This window comes from Squalius cephalus, assembly GCF_949319135.1.
Source record: "Squalius cephalus genome assembly, chromosome: 5".
Classification (NCBI taxonomy): Eukaryota; Metazoa; Chordata; class Actinopteri; order Cypriniformes; family Leuciscidae; genus Squalius; species Squalius cephalus.
In genome coordinates, this window is record NC_137126.1 from 28,404,320 (window position 1) to 28,426,804 (window position 22,485).

A 22,485-nucleotide genomic window follows, 5' to 3' on the forward strand; every position below is an offset into this window, starting at 1 on the left:
ATTGACCTGGAGTTGTCACATACGCAAACACTCACAGAATGCACAATATAGCTCGCCATAGTATCTAGTATAGTAAAATAACAGCAATGCTCTCGTTTATGAACACTTACACAAACAAAACAAATCCAAACACACAACTAATAAAAATGAAAAGTAATTTTATGCAATGATACTTTTTATTTCTGTTATATCTGAGATTTTCTTAGGTATTATTCAAAGGTATTGTAGAAGTCGGTCACTATTCTAATTATATCTAATGTTATAGTTATTACTGAACCTTTATTCGGTCATAAAATTCTCAACAATTACTCACAATGACACTTAACCATAGCCAATAAACTTCACTTGAAGCTGTCCATGTGTGACCCACAAACAAAACACCATTTAAGTCAGCCTTTTAAAAGTGAGTCCAGCACACAGTGTTCCAGCTGTCTTCAAGGAGCACTTGCCAATGAGACATGCACACGCGCGCACACACACACACACACACACACACACACACACACACACACACACACACACACACACACACACACACACACACACACACACACAGATCTCCTTTCAGTATCTATACACAATAATCTCAGTACTTTCCCCCCCTCTCTTCTGCTCTCTCTCTACTCACCAGAACAAACACACACACCTAATTATCAGCATCTTATGGTCATCTGTAACTGTTACTAAAGACACTACAACCAACATGGTCACGCTTTATATTAATTACATAATTTTTACATAAAAAATATTGTTTGGTACAATGTACTTATTATGTTCATGTTGTATTGCAAAACACTTTTGATACTAATGAGTTGGGATTCGGGTAAGGTCAGGGACAGGTTTGTGGTATGGTTAGGTTTAAGGGTGGGTTAAGAGAAGGGTCAACAGTGTATGCACAACAAACTTCCATATTCTGTAAAACAGGTTGCATCGCTTCCGGTTCAGGTCTTTTGTATGTGCTTTTATAAATATAGAGCCGTTTACTCATGATACCTTCAAAGAAGCGAGCAGAGATGAGCATATCCGATGTCCATCGCATATGCATTTTGATATCTAAAAGTTTTTTATTTTTCTTCTCACTAACATTGAGATATTTAAATCGAATAAAAGGTTAGCGGATTACCTTAAAAGTCCACAGATATCGGCATCAGTACTGCTGTTAACACTTTCTTGGACAAGCGGATGCAATGAGACCAGCTTTCCTGTTTGTTCATGTGACGTTTGGCATAAAGCCTATTATAGATGTAAGTAATTATAGAAATTAATTAATTACGGCTGTAATTACATGCACAGTACAATACAAAAACATGTATGTATTTAATAAATGCATTGTATCAAATGGTTTATTTAAATGTTAGTATATAGTAAAGACACTTAATATGAAGTGAGACCGTTTTTTTATATGAAGAATTTTTTTTTTTATGTATGTATGTTATATCTAATGTATGTTAAATATGACATCAGCTTGTTACATGGTCTTACAGGCCCATTAAGTTACAGTTTTTCTCGATTGCTTAAACACATTTCTTGAAACTATGCCTCGTATTCTCAAAACTATAAACACAAATCCATAACGTCTCACCCAATTCTCCAAACACCCTATTTTCAGGTCAAAATGAAGCTCTACACTCAAAACCGTTCGCTCTTGCTGAAAAAACAAACTTTGCCCTCAGACAGGACACACAAGCCCTCAAAATCACACACACTACAACATAGTCTAAAACACTGGTGCAATAAATTCAAAACAACATTTCCAAAACTGGTAAGTTATGTTGCTTGTGGTTCCGCCCTCACAAACCTTTTCACATGATGAACACAAAAGACACAATCAGTGGATACATTGGCACATTTTTATTCATACACAGAAAACACACACACACACACACACACACACACACACACACACACACAAAAACATTTTTTTTCCTGTTTTACTCTTTTTTTTTTACTCTCTTTTTTTTTTACTCTCTCCTCAAAATTTTTTTTTATATTTACTTACAGTAAGATGTGTGTGACCAACATATGACAGTAAAAGAGCACACACAAACCATATTCTAATATGGAATTCGAATCGTATTGGAATGGTAAAGAGTGTTGGTCGTGACAGGAGGGCCTCCACTCAAGGAGACAATATGATGGACACGTCTAAGAATGTTCCACATATGGTTGAAAATACCATCATTGGCCTATAAAGATAACATTCTGGGAGTCAAGACTATAAAGGAGAAAGGATGCCCTCCCTTCACTGTCACACTCTGCAGCCACTCTGTCTGACTGTACGACTGCTGGCCTTTTCTTGCAAGAAAATAAACCTCATCAAAGACTATTGGAAATGTTTGTCTCTTATTCAGTGATAGAATTTTGTTTGCCACCACTCCTCCCTGAAGGTTCTCGAGGCGACGGTAAAGCGACTCAAATTTGGCCTTACTCGTAGCCGAGCCTCCCTCATAGTCATACCATTGATAAAGACATGGGCAACTAGAGTGGCTTGAATTTCATCTGAGACTGCTTGTCTTCTTGTCCTTGCCCTTCCTCCTCCTCATTCTTATCCCTCTTCCTTCATGTCTTTCTGGATCCATTGTTCCAAAACTCAATAAACTGAATTGGGCCCTTTTATCTATCTATTGAAGGTTCTGATTGATGTGTGTTAAATTTTGACTTGGGTAAAAGTTTCCACTTGGGTAATTGTGTGCTAACTGAGCTGAAGCTGTGCTGACTTGAGTGAACAATTTTGAATGCTAGTGCTTTCTAAATGATAACATGGTCTAAGCAATGAGAAATGAAGGGATTTGTGTGTAGAGTTTTGCAGTGACAGTTCAACAAATCTGACTCATGTGTCAAAACAGGGAATAGTGTTTATAGTTTAGTGAAATGGGTGTGCTTTTTGATAAATGGCGTTATGGTTTTGAAATTTTAGTTCAAAAGCCTGGTTATAGTGTTTAAGCAATCGAGAAAAACTGTAATAGAGATTAAGAGATTAAGTTAATTTTCTTGATATTAAAATAACAAAGGTTTTTTAACAACACTATTTTATAAAAATGGCTGCCCTTGGGTCTGTCCTGGTATTTCAAACACAAGAAGACACAGTCACGAGTACACACTCACCAGGACACATGCACAAAGACGGTGCAAGTGACTGACACACTAACATGGGCGTTTGGATTGAGAAACTCTACTCTTACTTTCATGGTCTCCATCCATGCATTAAATAATTAACCTATTGCAGATCGATCTAAGATCAGGTGGTTAACTAATGACAGGTTTAGATCAAGTGTTCGGAACGGAGACTTGTGTGATCATTTGACCTGGAATCACATGATTAACCTGTTACAGTTTTACATGTTACATATTACATGCTCCCCTATAAGTGGAATGTACAATACAGAGACAAACAGATCACCTCACAGACCTAAAATAAGACAAAGGTGAAGCAGATCGACAGAAATGTGCATGTGAGAGAGGCATACGTGCTCACACATACACAGAGAGACAAATAAACCAGACTGCATGTGTACACACATACATACACACTCATCAGACTGTAGCAGGAAGGCTGAGAGCTCAGGTCTTGTGGTGTGTGTTACGGTGGCCCCTCATCCTGGCCAGCGTTACTCTAGAAGGATCCGCAGTCTCAACTTCACCCGCCACTCATCGCGACACTGCCGTTATGCAATATTTAGCACAGCACACACACCAGGTACACGTTCATTCTCAGACAAATGCTGTCTAAATCACATTTTGTCTTTCTGACACACATGATCATAAACTTCTACGAGTCTGGGTTACTAAATATTTGTGGTGGGATGACACTTTTTAGTGAATGTTGTGGACGGTTTTAGGCTGAGATTCATGTGCACCAGTACAGGTATGTTGTTGAGTTTACTTAGATGACCGACACCTTGATTTCCTCCCAGATTCTTCACAGAAATACAGAATATGGAAATGCAGTTGAGGCAGCTCAAGTCAAAACAATCTCAAATGACTTACTAGTGCCTCATGGGGTAGTATTTTGAGGTGGGTCGACTCAGGTAACCTCGGGAGGTAGATTCAGGTAGAGCTCTGTGTGAGAGCCAAAGCAATGGCAAGACTTCAGCAGCAGCAGCTGCAGAGCTTCAGCTCAGAACCTGCAGTTTCATTATCATCCCACACTGAAACAGAGCAGCTGGAAGTCAAGAGTGAGTCTGTGTAAGAAGCTGTGGTAGAAGCACATCAAAAAATGTAATTTAGTAAACAACAACCTGCATGTCACATACACATTAAATTAATCAATCTGGAATATAGAATGATGAAATGTAGAGTACAGACACAATACCGTTCAAATGTTTGAAGTTTGAAAATTAATACTTTCATTCAACAAGTATGCATTAAAAAAGTGACAGTTTTTTGTTTACAAAAAAAAAAAAATTAAGCAGCACAACTATTTTCGACATCGATAATAATATTTTTAGAAAATGTGTGGAAGTAAAATAATGCCAAATGTTTTTGAAGCAAAAAAAGCCTTTTGAATTGCACTACTTGAAAAAAATATGCATTGCATTAACCATGTTTGCATGGTTGAATATTTAAAGGGGGGGTACCATGGTGTTTCATGTATTCAGAGTTGTTTACAGTGTTAAAGAGATGGATTCTCATGTTAAACATGGGCAAAGTTTTAAAAAAATATTTTGGACGAATAACGGAGAATTTCTGTGCTGAAAATCTTACTTCCGGGTTGGTACAAGTTTCGGCTGGTTTTTTTTTTATCGTGGATCTAATGACGTAGATAAGAGTGACTCCTTATATGAGCATTTCTCTCGGAAAAGCGCGCCCGCGCGCACGTCGACCAGAGGAGAACGAGACCGCGCACATCAACAGGAAATCATCGGCAGCCAGCGCTGCATAGGATTTGTTCAAGAATGTCTCCAAAAAAGTGTGTTTTTGGATGTGAGGGAAAGCTTACCGTGTCCAGCTTTCCAAAGAACCCAGTGTTACAGGAACAGTGGATGCCGTTTGTTTTTCCGGGGCAGCAACGGAGTGTAGGAAGTGCGGTTGTGTGTTCTGGCCATTTCAGTGACGAATGTTTTATTAACAAGGCTCAGGTCGACGCTGGATTTGCAAATCATTTGCTATTAAAACGTGGAGTGGTCCCAGTGATAAAAGACCCCATTCATGTAAGTACAACTGGATCAGATTTCTCTCTTTTGCTGGAAATCAAGCACTACCGCTTGACTCTATAGCTCCGCCTCCAGGACCTCGGCTTTTTCCGGAGAGAATCGGAAAGCTGTATTTTTCTTTTATAAATTTAATAAAACTAAACACTTTTTTGAGATATTAAGGATGCACTACTACTCTATAGGTACTCAAGATTAACATGAGATTAGGTGAAACTGTGCATGTTATGTACCCTTTAAGCTGTGAATATTTCAATTGAAAACATTTCAAACACATTTTCATTATTAAAAATTCAATAATCCATATTCACCTTTCATATTTCACTTCAGAAAATATTAAAACTGTTTAAAAATACAACCTATAATATTCAACAAGCAATTTTCAGTCCATTTTATTTCGCTTTGCAAATTCGCTTCCACAAATTCAGTGGTTCAAATTCGACTGTAAATTCAACGCTGACAACGAGGAAAAGCAGTAGATTACAGAGCATACTCTCCATCTGCTGATAGTCGACCTCTCCAGCAGGTGGTGCAAAAGCGCGTGTTGTTGACGAAGACTGAACAACAGTTAGAGCAAGCCATTCATTCAAAATTCAATAAAAACTCATTTACAGCAAAAATTTGTTTTATGTTAAAGGGGTGGTTGATTATGATTTCACTTTTCTAACTTTAGTTAGTGTGTAATGTTGCTGTTTGAGCATAAACAACATCTGCAAAGTTATGACGCTCAAAGTTCAAAGCAATGGGAGATATTTTCTTTTAAAGAAATAATTTTTTAAGGACTACAACAAACGTCTGGTAGGGACTACACAACATTCCTCCCGGGTTAGTGACATCACTAACGCTAAAATTTACATAAACCCCGCCCCCGGAACACGATTTATAGATTATCAAGACAGAATATGCTAATCAATGACTAGAAGATAACTACACATAAGATACATAAATTCATCAACTAACCATTCAGAAACGTCCTGTTGCATTCTACATGTTGTCACCTCTTCTTGAGTCTCTCCATCATTGTCTGAATCCAGTTTGAACATAAAAGGCTAAAAGTTTTAGAAATTTTCAGTGCATGTCAGTGTGAGTGCAAGCTGTTGAAGCTCCACCCTCTGTGCCGGGAACAGCAGCTCATTTGCATTTAAAGGGACAGACACAAAACGAGGCATTTTTGCTCACCCTAAAAAAATGGCAATTTTAACATGCTATACAAAAATATCTGTGGGGTATTTTGAGCTAAAACTTCACATACACAATCTAGGGACATCAGAGATTTATTTTACATCTTGTGAAAAGGGCATTATAAATTCAGTGTCTTGACGGTTATTTTTTCCTGTGTAGCCTACATGCATCTTTCTCTACCGTGAACGAGATTATAATGTTATTCCCCGAAGCAGAGGTACAGATCCAATGTTACATTTGAGGTTGACATATATTTCTCTTGGTTGTTTAGTTGCCTTAACTTTATATTGCGGTGATGCTGCATGCAATAGGCTACTAGGGTTTCCCTCAATACTTCAGGATTCCCCTGCTGGACATATAAAACGCTTAACGTTGCTTAATGGACTAATACAGTGGATATAAAAGACAAAACTCGCAGGACAGCAGATGGACTCAGAATATGAGCGTTTCCCAGTGATATACTGGCATAAAGTTGGCTTGACATTGGACATTTGCATATTTAGGGACCATCTCTAAAGTTACACATAACATTGGTACATGTTTCTAAGTGCTATGACCCTTCCCAGTTTAATCTAATGCACTACATGTAGGCATACTTATATATATATATATATATTTATATAGAATAGAAGAGAAAGTGTTAGTATTAATTGATCAAGTGTTGATTTTATACCAGTATATCACTGGGAAATGCTCAGCATGAAACTTTGCGCATTAAATTCATATTCTGAGTCCATCTGCTTGCCTGTAGCCTATATAGTACAGCCTACATCCCCAATAAGGTGCGAGTTTGGTCTTTTATATCACTGTATTGGTCCATTAAGCTACGTTAAGCGTTTTGTCCTGACGGAAGGGGAATCCTTGAGTATGATAAGGTATTGAGGGAAACTGATTATAATCCCATTCATGAAAGCTGATAACATGTAGACTACACAGGGAAAGTAACAATGAAGTTATTGAATGAAACATACACACAGCTTTTGTGTCTTTATCATCTTCTCCACATATATACTGACCCAGATAATCATCACAAAAACGTAATGCATGCTTAATTGCAGTAAATTAGTTTTTATGAATGAATGGCTTGCTCTGACTGTTGCTCGGTCTTCGTCAACAACACGCGCTTTTGCACCCCCTGCTGGTGAGGTCGACTAACAGCAGATGGAGAGTATGCTCTGTAATCTACTGCTTTTCCTGCAGTTCCTGGATGTCAATGTTGAATTTACTGTCAAATTTGAACCACTGAATTTGTGGAAGAGAATTTGCAAAGTGAAATAAAATGGACCGAAAATTGCCTGTTGAAAATATATGTTGTATTTTTAAACAGTTTGAATATTTTGGAAGCGAAATATGAAAGGTGAATATGGATTATTTCATTTTTAATAATGAAAATGTGTTTGAAATGTTTTGAATTGAAATATTCACAGCTTAAATATTCAACCATGTTGAACTTCAGCCCATAAAAATGCAAGCCCTAAAAATACAATGCATTAAAATGCAAGCAGGGTTAATGCAATGCATATTTTTTTCAAGTAGTGCAATTCAAAAGGCTTTTTTGTTTCAAAAACATTTGGCATTATTTTACTTCCATAAAAATGCTTCTTGAACACCAAATCAGCATAAATGTTAATATTAGAATGATTTCTGAAGGATCATATGACACTGAATAAATGGTTTATTAAAATAGTATATTAAAACATAAGTTATTTTAAATTGTAATAATATTTCACAATATGCAATATGCAGCCTTGTTAAGCATAAGAGACTTAAAAATCTATATCTAAGAACTTTATTATTATTATTTATTATTATTTGTTGTTTTTATTATCAGTAAGGGTGCTGACATTCTGGCCAACTTTATAAGTCTAATTAGTCTATACTACATTGTTAAAAATGACAAAAAGTGAGTTATAATCCACATATATGAATGATTAGGTGTTATATAATAAAGTTTGTGTTACTACAAATATCAACGTAGCGTTAAAAATACTTTTTTCAAGAAATTTACTTTTTTTCACAGCTCTGTTATCACTACAATATGCACAGCAATTTTTTTTTTTGCCATAATCTATCACCATCTCTTTAAGTTGTAGATGATGTTCTACATCTTAAAATACAAATAGGCAGAAATAATTGAATGTCCAATATCAGGTGATTATCATTAAATACTCTTCCTGACAATCATATCTACATGAGGAGCACAAATCTAGAGTAAAGAGAAAAGCATAAATCACTTACTCTCACAAACACACTTCTTCCACAATACCAAACATAGTGAATCACAGTGCAAATACACATTCTATCACAGAACATCATATTTTTCATGTATATTTATTATGTATTTGAGTGTTTTATGCAAACCGAACCACCATCTAAGTACTTATTTATTCATAACCCTTCACTCATCCCTTCTGTCCATATTCCTCCAGTGCAGGTGAACTCTCCAGAGCACCATTTCAGTCTTACCTCACTCCTAGAGTATCACATTCTGCAGGCAATGCATTACCTGTCCAAAGAGCAGAAAAGCACCTGGCTGGCTGTGCTACTTTACTGTGTGCTCTAAATCCTACTTTACAGCCCTGAACAGAGAGAAATAGGGAATGTGTGTGTGTGTGTGTGTGTGTGTGTGTGTGTGTGTGTGTGTGTGTGTGTGTGTGTGTGTGTGTGTGTGTGTGTGTGTGTGTGAAACAGGGAAAGAGAGAGAAAGAGAGAGAATGGTTTTGTGAAAACTGTGCAACTTCACTACCAAACAAGGTGCATGGAAGTAGCAAAACACATGTAGAGAGGGTAAACCAGCAACACTTTCTTTAAATGTATTTATTAATCTCAAAACTGGGGTGTTTTGGCACACACGTTTTCATCAGAAAACTTAACAGTGGGTGAAAATAAATCCTTTCCATTGACCAAGGAGGTAAAATCATCTGCTAGAAAAAAAGACTGACAATATCGGGAAGAGGAAGGAGGACTTTGGGTTTTTTCTGTTCTTAAAGGTTTATTAAAGTTAAGTTAAAGTTGCTTTAAATTTAATTTAAAGGATTTCTTTATTTCTCCTAACTCTGCTGAAGGTCTGTGCACCAAAATGCGTTAGTTTAAATTAAAGTGTTTATAAATAAATATTAATAAAGTGTTGTTGGTTTACTTTTTTGGAAGGAAAGAATGGATGGAGATATTAAGTTTTCATCACCATTCTCACATACACACTACCGTTCAAGAGTTTGGGGTTGATAGTACATTTTTGAAAGTCTCTTATGCACACCACACCTTCATGTATTTGATAAAAATACAGTAAAAAATATTATTATTATATATATAGTATATTATAGTATATTATTACAATTTAAAATAACTTTTTTCTATTGTAATATATTTCAAAATGTAGTTTATTCATGTGATATGGCAAAGCTGAATTTTCAGCATCATTACTCCAGTCCTCATTCAGTGTCACATGATCCTTCAGATATCATCTACTGATTTGCTGCTCAAGAAACATCAATGCACATCTTTGGCTCAGTTTGTTCATGGTATATGTCTACAGTATGAATGTGCTGCTGAAAAGATGGTCTGAAATACTGGACACATGCTGAGTCTCATGTTTCTGTCTCTTACACAACTTCATGGATACTTTACTGTTTAGAATTGCCCCTCCATCCCAGGGAGTTTAACCTGTTTTTGTGTGTGTGTGTGTGTGTGTGTGTGTGTGTACACGTGTGACCATGTGAGATATGCTGCTATTGAATAGTCTGCTTTGCTTGTATTTCCATGTGAGTGCTCTAAAGGATTTTCTCAGAAACAAAACAAGAAAATGGAAGACATTTGGGACTGCAGATTCTGGGACTAGAGAATGTTATAATTAATTAACTAGAATAAGTAAGTGAAAGTATAAGTGATTAAGATAACTGAACTCTTGTATTGACCTGAACCCACACTTTCTCTGTAAAGAGACAGTCTTCAGGGCAGAATCACTTCTACTCAACCTTCATCATCATCATCCTCACCACAACTCATTCATGTGTCCGGTCTACTTGCAGTCACATTTATCCAAGTTACTGACTGACCGCACATTGTAACTAAATATTCTGTTTCTTTTTTCCATTTCGAAAGACAACACCTTTTCTGAGCTAGACGGGTTACCGTTTAATCAGTTCCACTTTGACCGCGCACAGACTTCCACCAGACAAACGTGACTTTCATGTAATCCAAGACTTTAAGTATTACTCTGCTGTAGGAATTTTTAACAGACCACTTTATCAGTGAGACACAAGATCCTCCAACTGAGAGGAAATAAAAAAAAAGAAGAAAAAAAAAACAAAACTATTGAGCTATTCAAGGGGATTGAGGGGGTTGGTCTGCAAAATATCCTAAAAAAAAAAAAAAAAAACATAAATTCACACTACTCAAACTCGCATCATCACAAAAATTGTTTAATTAGCACTGCAAAAATGTGCTTCAAAAGGTAAATTAAATGATTTACAGTAAAAAATTGTAAATCAAAAAAGACTGAATCAACCCGAATACATTAAGTTAAGGCAAAGAAAGTTATCTTTAAAAGTAAGATCTGTTCAAGTGAACAACTGCTTATTTTACATTGCATTTTCAGTTACATTAAGTTCACTGTTAGATCACATATAGCTTTCTTGAAATATACTGCCAAGTGAATGGATTGAAAAAGATACTTCAATCTATCTCTGTTTTCTATCTGTGAATTTTTAATTGATTAAAAGGCAAGCAGTGAGCTGACTGGGGGTATCTCAGGCCATCTCTGGGTTTGAGGTACCAATAGGGGGGCTGTATGTATATACCCACAGCATGTTGTCACGTAACCTATATGGTAACATCTAAATAAACTGGATTTATTATGATTTGACACGAATGAATCAAACTACATTCGTTTACACCAACAATAGTAATTTTAAGGGTCAGTGCCAAAAGAAATAACTCTTTCAAGGTAGCAACTGCCCTTTTGCTCTTTTTCCTGAGTAGGGTGAAAACGACTCTCGTTTTTTAGCTTTCATCGACTCTTAAATAATACAAAAGAAACCTAGCAGACACAAGGTTGAGCGGCTCATTAATAACTTGTGTAAAACAGCCACAGACTGAGGCACATGCGACTGCTATCAGATGCGACTCTATGAGGTAACAGTATAAAAGACAGCTAAACACTAGCAAACATATAAAGAGTTCATTTCATTCCTCGGTTTATGATGCCAAACGCAAAGAAGCTGTCAAGAGCGTATTCGGTACTGACAGATGTAGTGGTGGCAATTAGTAAACCAATGTGCATGCATGAACACTAGTAATAAAGTAGACTCATTTGAAGCCCAAGTGAGTGTGATTTATTAAAGTTATTCAACAGAACTTACCTTAATATCTATGACAGACCTGGAATGGTTGGGACGGACATGACCGGAGGCAGTAGAGGATGCTTTTCGAGAGCTCAGGAGAATCGCGCCATTAGTTTTCGTGGTGTATCTGTTTCTGTCCTGAAGTGTGCCAGCATCCCAAACATGCGCGCATCCTCCACGCGCACAGCACGCGATAGACTGCTCAACAGCTCAACGCGACGCTCTGATTGGTGCGTCAAAGCGTTTCCCTCTCAAAATACCTGAACACTGGCTGGCCTTTGCCTGAGGGTAGAATCACCCAAATCCGAAGCAAATATAAAGCTATTTATAATAGAAATATATTCAATAAAAGGCTACTCTTAGCTATTCTTACAGTAATTGTTAAAAAAAGGTAAAACTTATTCAAATGTTAGTAGTTATTATATAAGTTATCTAATAGCCTGCATACTAATATATTTATAGTTATTAAAAATAGTTACATATTGTTTGTTAACTCCCCTTTCAATAAATTACCAGTTTACTGTCACTAAAAAACAAATACAGCCACTGTCAAGAAAAACAGAAATTTCTAGATTCTAAATTAGAGAGATGATTCCATATTAATTTATGATTTTACAGTAGTAAAAATAACTGTAGTAACTATTGTATTTTCATAGAAATTACTTCTCAATTATCAATTTCACAGTGTCTTATTTGCAATGAGTGAGCGCCATCTGCTGGCCTGAAATACTCAAATATAATAGCACTATCTGTGGATCTAGTGCTATTGTGAATACATGAAAGAAACAGTGTCACAAAATGAATGAGGAATGTTTTATTACATTATTAAGCTGCTGGATACATCTTATGAAAGTGCAGTCAATTTATAAAGCATTTGAGACTATAGTGCTTTGTTCTAAATAGTCTACATCTCAAAGTCTACATCAACTGGCAGGGATGCATCAACTCCTACCTGTTTATTTTAATGTGTTGCATTATTTCACACTGGATTTGCTGGTCTTGACAATAATCGAGCTGCCTGTGACTTTGGTATTAAAGAATTCAACCATGAACTGGTTCTTCAGTCTGTGGAGGAAGTGAATGTACCTCACCCCGGGCCCATACTTGGAGAATACATGGGAGACCTATACACATTCAAATGTTATGTGGACACATGTATATAAAAAAATGAATGAATATAAATGTATGAATATGCGCGTGTGTGCTACCTTTTTCCAGGTGTGTGAGTAGTCCTCCAGGTTCTCTTCAGGGTTGAATGAATGATGCTTGATGACTGTCTTAGCATCAGCACCCAAGAGCTTCACATCGAGCTGATAGATAGATTTATGAAGCTGGCTTTCCTCATACCTACACATGAAGGGAAACACCCAGACATTAAAAGTGAAAGGGCATATTAAAGCTGCCATTTAGGCTGAAACGACAATGTCTAAAGCACTATGACCAGCACAGACATGACATATGTAGCAATTGCAACAATGCAACTGTTTCTAAAATACAATATATAGTTATGTCAGAGATTAAATTTTCAGATAAGTCAGAAATTCATTCAAATTCATTTGTGCTTTTTGTCCATTTCTCTTTAGCTGTAAAACATTCGAATGTGTGGACACGGATAGATTGCATAACAGCTAACTTTGTTAAAACAGCTTAACTGATATCCAGTATAATTTTTTAACTCTTCTTTGCAGCTCAGTTTGCAATTACTGTAAACTGCAAATATAACTAGTTCATAACTCACCAGTCCTCAATGACTATCTCAGGCTGAAACTCATCCAGAAGTTGGTCCCACAGACCCACTGCCTTCAGGTCCACATGCTGCTCTAGAGAAAACCACCTGAGGTAAAGATACACAAAGGCCATATCAGACAGAATATATGACCTTCTGCTTACCCTGACGAACTGACAAGCCAATGTCTTTCTAATATCTGATTCAAATACAAAGACATATAGCAACACTTATTATGTATTGCAATTATGGGGTCCTACTGCATTTAAACTACTTAAGTTACAAAAAAGTTATTGGAACAATTATATTGTTTTGTTTTTTTTCTTGAAAGTTTTTGCTAAATGACAAGTGACTAAATAAAATCACCTCTATTGTACTGGAACATGACAAATGTTTTTATAAGTTTTTGAGACAAGGTCATTTTTCTCACAAATCTGGGCTTCACCTGTACTGAGGCAGCTGGCAGACCACAACCCCGGCGGGTATTCCACTAGTGTCGTATGGCAAAACTTCTGTACTAGTTTTCCAGCCAGAGAAATTGCCTACAATTAACATCCAGGTACAAGATTAAATTCTCCATCATCTTTTTTTTTAATTAGAAACCAAAGATATTAAGAATGGCAAATGTTTTGGGTGTAAAGTTCAACCAATTAACAATTAATGTTCTAGTCAAATGTCAGATATAATATAACAAATTTCCATTGCATTGGATGTAATATTCAGCAGTGGTGAGCTTTTTAGGCAGCAAATATATTACTGTGTTGATTGCTGACTCACCATCGGGCTCTAACTGAGGTGGCCGGTCTGGAGGAGGAGGCATTCCCGACCGATGGGGTTCAGGTGGTGGCACGGTGTGGTTTACACCTAGTTGTTGAGCAAGAAAAAAAAGATGAGTTCAAAAGATTTGCATGAAAATATTACATTTCTATTACAGTAAAATGTAATTGCAAATACTGTCTTTCAAGTGTATATGTAAAATATCCTTGTAGGCAAATAATATAAATCCATATATAATCCATAGGCTATAATTTAAGGGCAACATTTGCAGTACTAAATAGGCCACATGTAAAAGTATGGGAGGCAAATTGTTTCATCGCTGCACAGATTCAATACTTTGAAAGCAGCTTCTTTCTCTTTTACATACACAACTATCAATCATCCCCATCTAGATTTAAATAAAATGTATTGCCTTCTTCATGAAACATGACTTTGTTACTACAAAGGTAATGCCACTCTATACCAACTAGCCCTGTGAATTTTATAAATACATTTAATTGTATATCTTCTCTGTATCTTTAAAAACATAGGGAACATTTTATTCTAAAACAGCAATCCATTTGGAAAAATTAAGTAGGCCTATAGGCTACATAAAATTATTGATTTAATTAACAATAACAACAATATAACAACTAAAATAGGCCTAACGTTACATAGGCTAATACAAAACATCGAGGATATCTCATTTTAGAAAAGTAACCATTGTAAAATTGCATGTTATTATTCGTTGTGTGGGGTAAATTACTAGCCTATAATTTCTTTTCTTAGGCTACTTTGGAATGTAGCCTAATAGTGACTTTTCAGGGCGCAACCTGAGCAATGAGACACAGCAGTGTGTATGTCGCCGCTATAGTTTAACTAACTAGACCAACATCATCGTTCCCCTCCACTCCATCTCAACATAACAGTGTTACATTCTAAAGTTACAACAAAGTTCAAGCAGAGATCTCCAGTAGTAGCAGAGATTTCATCAACACTGTGAGCTAGCAGCGCCAGCGTTACACGTCTGTGTGACGTCATTACCGTAAGGCGAGGGGTTCTTCAGTAGGTTGCGCTGAAACGGCTTCTTCTCGTACACCGATTTCCAGTCCACGCTGGCGGGCATGGGGACACCGTGAGCCCCCAGCTGCCACTGCGAATCGCACTTCTTTTTCCAGTCCGTCGCCATTTCACACTGTCTCCCTCGCAGTCAGCCACGCACCGAAAAACACGGGAAGTGTTTTATTATGGTCTGCCCCACCCAGAAAACTGGTTCAGAGGAGCCTTGTGCAAGAGCCTACTTTCCAGTGCACAATCAGAAGTGAGTCACACCAACTACAGACCACCTCTGTTTCACAACATGAATAGTGTGTCAAGATACTTGAGACTTGATATTTGATCATTTTTACGGTAACACTTTAGAATACTGTTCCTTCATTAATGAATAACTACACAGGAACAAATGAGTAATGCATTAGTAACATTCTAGTAACTACTATTAACTAACAAGAAACTCTGATTAACGAATTAGTAAGTAATAGCGCTCAGTCGGATGTGGTAGTTCACTATTAGCTAATCAATAACTACTATTTTTCATACCTCACTGAAGACTATAAGAACTAGGCTACTATATACAGGTTAATAAATATTTATGATGCACAATGTTTAATATAAGGTAATGGTAGCCCATTAGTAATGAATCAAGTGTTACTACATAATTCTAAAGGAACTACTAATAATTTGGATCAGTATTCTAAAGTGAAAAACATGATAACAACCTAATATTGACTGAAGTCACTGTAAGCTTTTAAGGCTTTTGTAAGGTTTTGGATAGTAATGAATCAAGTGTTACTATACATCTTTCTAAAGGAACTACTAATTATTTGGATCAGTATTCTAAAGTGAAGATCATGGGAACACACTAGTAATGACTAAAGTGTTACCAAATCCATTGGAAGGAATTGCTATTCAAAATCTTACAAAAATCTGAAAAGCTTACAATGACTTCAGTCAATATTAGGTAGTTATCATGTTTTTCACTTTAGAATACTGATCCAAATAATTAGTAGTTCCTTTAGAATGATGTAGTAATACTTGAGTCATTACTAGTGGGTTACCATCACCTTTTATTATAAATTATGCATTATTCATGTTAATTATGAACCTGTAGATCAGGGTTCACCAATCTCAGTCCTGGAGGGCCGATGTCCTGCAGAGTTTAGCTCCAACCCCAATTAAACACACCTGAACCAGCTAATCAAGGTCTCACTAGGCATACTAGAAACTTTCAAACAGGTGTGTTGGAGCTGGTTGGAGCTAAACTCTGCAGGACAGCGGCCCTCCAGGACCGAGATTGGTGAACCCTGCTGTAGATAGTAGTTCTCTGGGAGGTATGAAAAAAATAGTAGTTCTTGATTAGCTAATAGTGAACTACTACATTCATCTGAGCGCTATTACTTACTAATTTGTTAATCAGATTTTCTTGTTAGTTAATAGTAGTTACTAGAATGTTAATAATTTGTTACTCGTTTGTTCCTGTGTAATTATTCATTAATGAAGGAACAGTATTCTAAAGTGTTACCATTTTTACCAATACACACAGCAAAGAGTTGACAATAAGATAGAACGCAATTATTTATGAGTTAAGAATAGCCTATTTCAGTCACTTCATTCGTTATTGATGGCCTTGTTTTACTCAAAGACTAATAGGTTGGAGTGCTATAATATAGTTAATGAGCAGCACACAGGTGGTGAACTATATAGTAGGCCTACCACACCCATAAAGACAACATCAAGAGCTTATCATGTCAGCAAAGATTTAAAGTTCAGTCCAAGGCTGCCTGAACAAGCAGGGTTCAATGCATCAGCCACATCCATCAGTAAATCTTTCAAATAAATGTGCAGTGTCTTGGAAATGCACATGCATAAACTCTGGATTAAAAAAAACACAAAACAAAACAATAATAATAATTAAAAAAAATGTTAATGAAACAAATCTATATTAAACAGTGAAATTATCTAATTAAAATAAAGCTTTATTTGTTAAAATAATGTATTTTTCTATGTTACACTTGCAGCCTCAATGACTAATGATTAATTTATATAATACATGAACAATCTATGAAGTCTCAGAGAAGATATTTGACAAGAGGCTTGCTTATTTCTTGATATATATATATATATATATATATATATATATATATATATATATATATAGGAAATTTTGTTGCTAGAGGTTTTTGTTCAAACTCGAGACATTTAAAAGCACTGACAATGCATTTAGCCACAATGAATCTTCACAAATCTGATGTATTTTCTTCCTCACTTATCCTTAGCTAACATCGGAAAAAAACACTTTTGGATGACCCTCTCAACCACAACTATGTCAGTTGCTGTGGTTTGTTTCAAATGGATTACATAACTTAACATCTAACCTCCTTGTCAGCTGAAATCCTGAGCCCTGCCAAACAAACAAAGGCCTGGGACTTTTTAAATAATCTGAAGAAAAACACCAAACCAGCTGCTCCCACAGACATCCAGCCCGTCCCTATTAATCATCTATTAAACAAGCAATCCAGAGAATTGAACATTGTCACATTGTTACAGTGTTAAGTCAGTTTACTGTTGCTCAATGATGTCACAACTCACTCAGCAGAGTCGATGTTAGTTCTGCAGGCTGTATTTAATGAAATGTGTTGGTGCATTTTCTAGAGTTAAAGCTTAAGAGATTCTATAGAGAGCAAAAGGGACCAAAATCATATGAACCACAGACACGTTTTGTTGTGATAGCCAACTCAGAACACAACAGGAAACAAAATATTACTGCTCTCTGAGCAATTACTGACACAAAAGCCAATTATACTCAGCTGGTATTGTTAGAATAAAATATAAATATAGCTTATATAAACCTCAAATAAAACACATAAACAGTTATCTAAAAGCAAACTATGTATTGAGAAAAGATCTGGATAATATGAATGCATTGTCAGTGCTTTTAAATGTAGTTCAACAAAATTTCCTCATTATTTAATTCTTAAATCAGTAGTTATTTATTGATTAATAAATGATTAATGATGCACTCTTTCATCTTATTGATTATGTTACATTCTCATAATCCTCACATCTCTCCCCTTTCTTGTTTTCAGATGGCAGTGGCAGGAGGTGGCCATCAGGGTGAGTTGTTGGTTGTTCTGTCTTTGAGGATTGGCGGCTATAGAATTGATTATCTACAGGTTCTGAAACACAAACAGGAACTCATCACTTTACGTGGTTTAATTCACACTCATCTGCGGTCTGAGCTCAGAACAACATTCCACATGCAACTGAAGCCACACAAACATCAGTAAAATCACACGGATGTGGTAAACCAGCAATCGCCGTCCAGTCATTAACTCATTTCATGAGGAAAGTCCACCAGCTACACTATCCAGCCAGTGAGAAAAAGAATGTTCACAAAAGAAATGAAAGGAAAATAAGCATATACTTCAAACAAATTAATTTAAAATAAATTCTTTGTAAATTCTTTGTAATACACTTTTCAGACATTTTCAATTTGGGATATAGCTTAAAATAATTATGATTTCAATATTTTCACCAAGCAATATACACAACAAATTTCACAAATGTTCTATCTTTTAAAGTCAATTTTTAACTAAGCTTTATAAATACACAAATAAAGCTGTAATTTTGTTTCAAAATCTACAAAAAAGATTATAGTATTTCATATGCACTTAAATTATTTAGAGAGCGAAATCCTGCGTAATTATGTAAATAATATGTTGAGTTAGTCAGGCACACTGTCTACTAGTGGCCTCACTGAGTTGCAAATTAATACACTCAGTCATATTGCATTTCATACAACACATGGCAAATGTACACTGATACACTCCTTATGTACTTATGTAAGTGGCTAGACAGTCACACAAGATGTGAATCTGTATAAACCATGGTGTTAGAATAATTATCTGTGGGTTCATTAGCAGACTCGCACTACTATGAAAGGGGAATATCTCACTCTCTGTATGTGTGTGAGAATATTCTTGTAACGTATGAGGCATTTTTAGCCTGGCTTCACCTGTACATGTGTTTAAAGAAATCTACACTCGAAATAATTAAGTAATTTATACTATTATTTCTTTATTATTATAAAGAAATAATAGTAATTAATATCAATTTATTCCTTCCTTTCTTTCTCTCTCTCTCTCTCTCTCTCTCTCTCTCTCTCTCTCTCTTTTCAACCCCCTTCCATCTCATCCTCCGTCTCTCTCTCTCTGGGTTGTATTGCATTGACTCAGCAAAGAACTCAATCAGTGAAATTGATATAAATTACAATCTGATGCTTATGATTAATGGCTGAACTTAGTATAGCCTACATATGAATACAGTTTAAGTAAACTAGTATTTTTTATATGCAAACTGATTGCACACTATTCAACTGAGTTTCAAATAACTGTATTACATTATATTTCGAGTGTAGATTTCTTTAAACACATGTACAGGTGAAGCCAGGCTAAAAATGCCTCATATGTTATAAGAATATTCTCACACACATAATTACTACTACTAATAATACTAATTAATAATAATTACTAATAATAAAGGGAGCGCTCGTTGTACGCTTTCTGTGCTTTCTAATATCCATTCAGAATTTGTATAAAACTTGTTTTTCATGCTGCTAGGACCAATGGCCATGTACATGCTGCAAAGTTTTGGGAATTACATCCGCATTTCACTCTTGAAATAGCAATGATTGACATTGATAGCCATAGCATTGTTTGTTCCTGAATAAAACAGCCTTTTTCACTGAAATGGTTGAATAGTCTCCTGACTGACTTATTCATTCATAACAGTCCTTTGCCGCCGCCTGCCACCTATACTGGATGTAACTACGTAACAATCGTATGTACTGAAATCGTTGAAAAATCCCCACCAACACAAAGACTGACAGCCTGTTTTGTCACAATTTATATGTTTAATATCTAATAGCCTAAACTTGTTTATGCACTTAATCAAGTCTTTTGGAACAAACATTGTTATCACAGTGTCACATCAATCATCCAGTTGTTTTTAGGGTAAATACTACTTTGGTAGCCTAAATAAAGCTAGAATCATTCTGTTGGACGTACGTACACTACTGTTCAAAAGTATCTTTGCTCACCAAGCCTGCATTGATTTGATCCAAAATACAGTAAAAACAGTAATATTATGAAATATTATTACAATTTAAAATAATAATACAATAAAATATAATTTATTTCTGTGATTAAAGCTGAATTTTCACCATCATTACTCCAGTCTTCATCACATGATCCTTCAGAATATGATTTGATGCTCAAACATTTATGATTATTATCAATGTTGAATTTTTTTACTTTGATGAATAGAAAGTTAAAAAAACTAAATTTATCTGTAATAGAAACTTTTGTAGCATTATACACTACCATTCAAAAGCTTGCAGTTAGTAAGCATTTATAAAAAAAAATGTTGGGAAAGAAATGAATACTTTTATTCAGTAAGGTTGCATTAAATTGATCAAAAGTGACAGTAAAGACATTTATAATGTAACAAAATATTCTATTTCAAATAAATGCTGTTCTTTTGAACTTTCTATTCATCAAAGAATCCTAAAAAATAAAATGACGGTTTCCACACAAATATGAACTGTTTCCAACATTCAACAATCAAACAAATCATCATTTTAGAATGATTTCTGAAGGATCATGTGACACTGAAGACTGGAGTAATGATGGTAACTCACTGAGTAAAGCACTGTGTGGGGCGTGGTGTTTGGATCACGGCACATCTGTCTGTTTGGTTTCGGTTCTGTGTCGGGATCATGGTCGGGATTTGGACATTCATGCTCCGCGTGTTTGTCCTCTGTTGTGAGCGCACAGGATGAGCTTGTCGTGTGAGCGTGCGGTTACAAGTTGTTGTGTTTTGTGTAGCACGTGGTTCATGTTTTCATCGGCCGTGTGCTTTCATGTCATGTTTTTTCGTATGGTGTAGCACACATCTTGTGTTTTACACTAGCTGTGTGTGCTTTCATGTTGTCATGTTTTGTGTGAACACGTGGCTTATGAGTGATACATAATGAATGTATGTTCATTTTGTGTGAGCACATGGCTTGTGATTTGCTTTACTTGCCATGTTCTTGTTTTTGTTATTTTTGACAAATTTTTCTCGTTTATGTTTGGTGTGAGCACATGGCTTGATTAATTTGCCCCAACTGTCCTCCCTCCCTCCTTACCTGACTTGTTTGCTACCTATTTATTCTCTCTGTGGTTGCAGTGTCTAGTCGAGTCATGGGGTGCTTCTCGATTCTCATTTTGTGCATCCTCGTTTCCTTTCCTCGCTTCTCAGCTCCACCCCCTGTAGGATGCGAGGGAAGGCTGCAAGGAAAGAAAATGAGGATGGAGGAATCGAATAAAAGCTTTTTATATATATATATATATATATATATATATATATATATATATATATATATACATACATTGGAATACTTGATCACTCGAGCGTCATTTCACAGCGTCATCAGCAGCACTCAAGGATCTGCCCTTATGTCTTAAAGTTTGGTTATTTAAGAAATTCATAATAAATAATAATAAAGCAAGATACCCTGTTGAAATATGTTAGATGTGTGGTTTATATAAACTGCAAAGGTAAAGTACAAATTAAAATTATTGTGGCCGATGTGAAGAGGGAGGAGAATTTACGTGCGTCACGTTTAGTCGATTAAAACACTTCCGCAAAGGATACACCCGTGTATCCTCGCTCTTGACTCCTCAGGAAGCCTCCTCGATCCTCGCCTCCTCGCGGTCGGTGCAATTAGAGAATGGAGATGTCCTTCAAGATGGCTGAGCTCGATCGGTTTCCGGGTCATAGGATGGAGGAGTGAGGAGACGAGGAGGGATATTGAGAAGCACCCATGGTTTCCCCCTTGGTGTAGTTTTTGTTTTAATTTTATGCTTAATAAAGACCCATTGTTCTGCACTTGAGTCCTCGCTAGGCTACTTCCACCTCCTACCCAAACCCTGACACTAGTTTTAAATTAGTCATCTATTTCTTTTTAATTGATCATTAATTTTTAAAATAAGTTGCATAAAAATGTAGATTGGTCTAATTTGAATCTGAAAAAGACTTATTTAAAAGGCTTATTGCTAGTTGGTCGAACCAGTTCTTAAGACTCAGTTTTAACATAGTGGCTGTGTTTGTGCAACTTGCTCCTGGTTAGCATAACAGGTTAGTATTGGTTGATTAGCTCATATTTATATCTTCTCTCACATCTCAGACTCAACTGAAAAAACTATCCAAACATTTAATAGAAAAAAAA

The 22,485-nt window shown here is 36.0% G+C and overlaps 2 protein-coding genes across 10 annotated transcripts in view; both read right to left on the reverse strand.

Moving 5' to 3' along the window:
* Window positions 1-11,880, reverse strand: part of slc8a2a (solute carrier family 8 member 2a) — a 29,471-nt gene extending 17,591 nt beyond the window's left edge. For 6 of the 9 annotated variants that reach the window (XM_079870877.1, XM_079870875.1, XM_079870873.1 and 3 more), the window contains exons 1-2: window positions 11,693-11,743; window positions 3,988-4,162 (exon numbers count right to left, since the gene is read on the reverse strand). The gene's annotated coding sequence lies outside the window, so the exon portion shown is untranslated. Of the gene's footprint in view, window positions 1-3,987; window positions 4,163-11,692 lie in introns of all 9 variants that reach the window. The other 3 variants (XM_079870871.1, XM_079870878.1, XM_079870872.1) reach the window with 3 other exon arrangements.
* A 593-nt stretch (window positions 11,881-12,473) lies between these two features.
* Window positions 12,474-15,511, reverse strand: nccrp1 (P1, F-box associated domain containing). Its single transcript, XM_079870881.1, has 6 exons — window positions 15,201-15,511; window positions 14,178-14,264; window positions 13,846-13,942; window positions 13,413-13,508; window positions 12,883-13,021; window positions 12,474-12,798 (listed from the first exon to the last, which is right to left on the reverse strand). The coding sequence occupies exons 1-6, from the start codon at window positions 15,343-15,345 to the stop codon at window positions 12,649-12,651; spliced, it is 714 nt and encodes a 237-aa protein (XP_079727007.1). The 5' UTR covers window positions 15,346-15,511; the 3' UTR covers window positions 12,474-12,648.
* Between the last annotated feature and the right edge of the window lie 6,974 nt (window positions 15,512-22,485).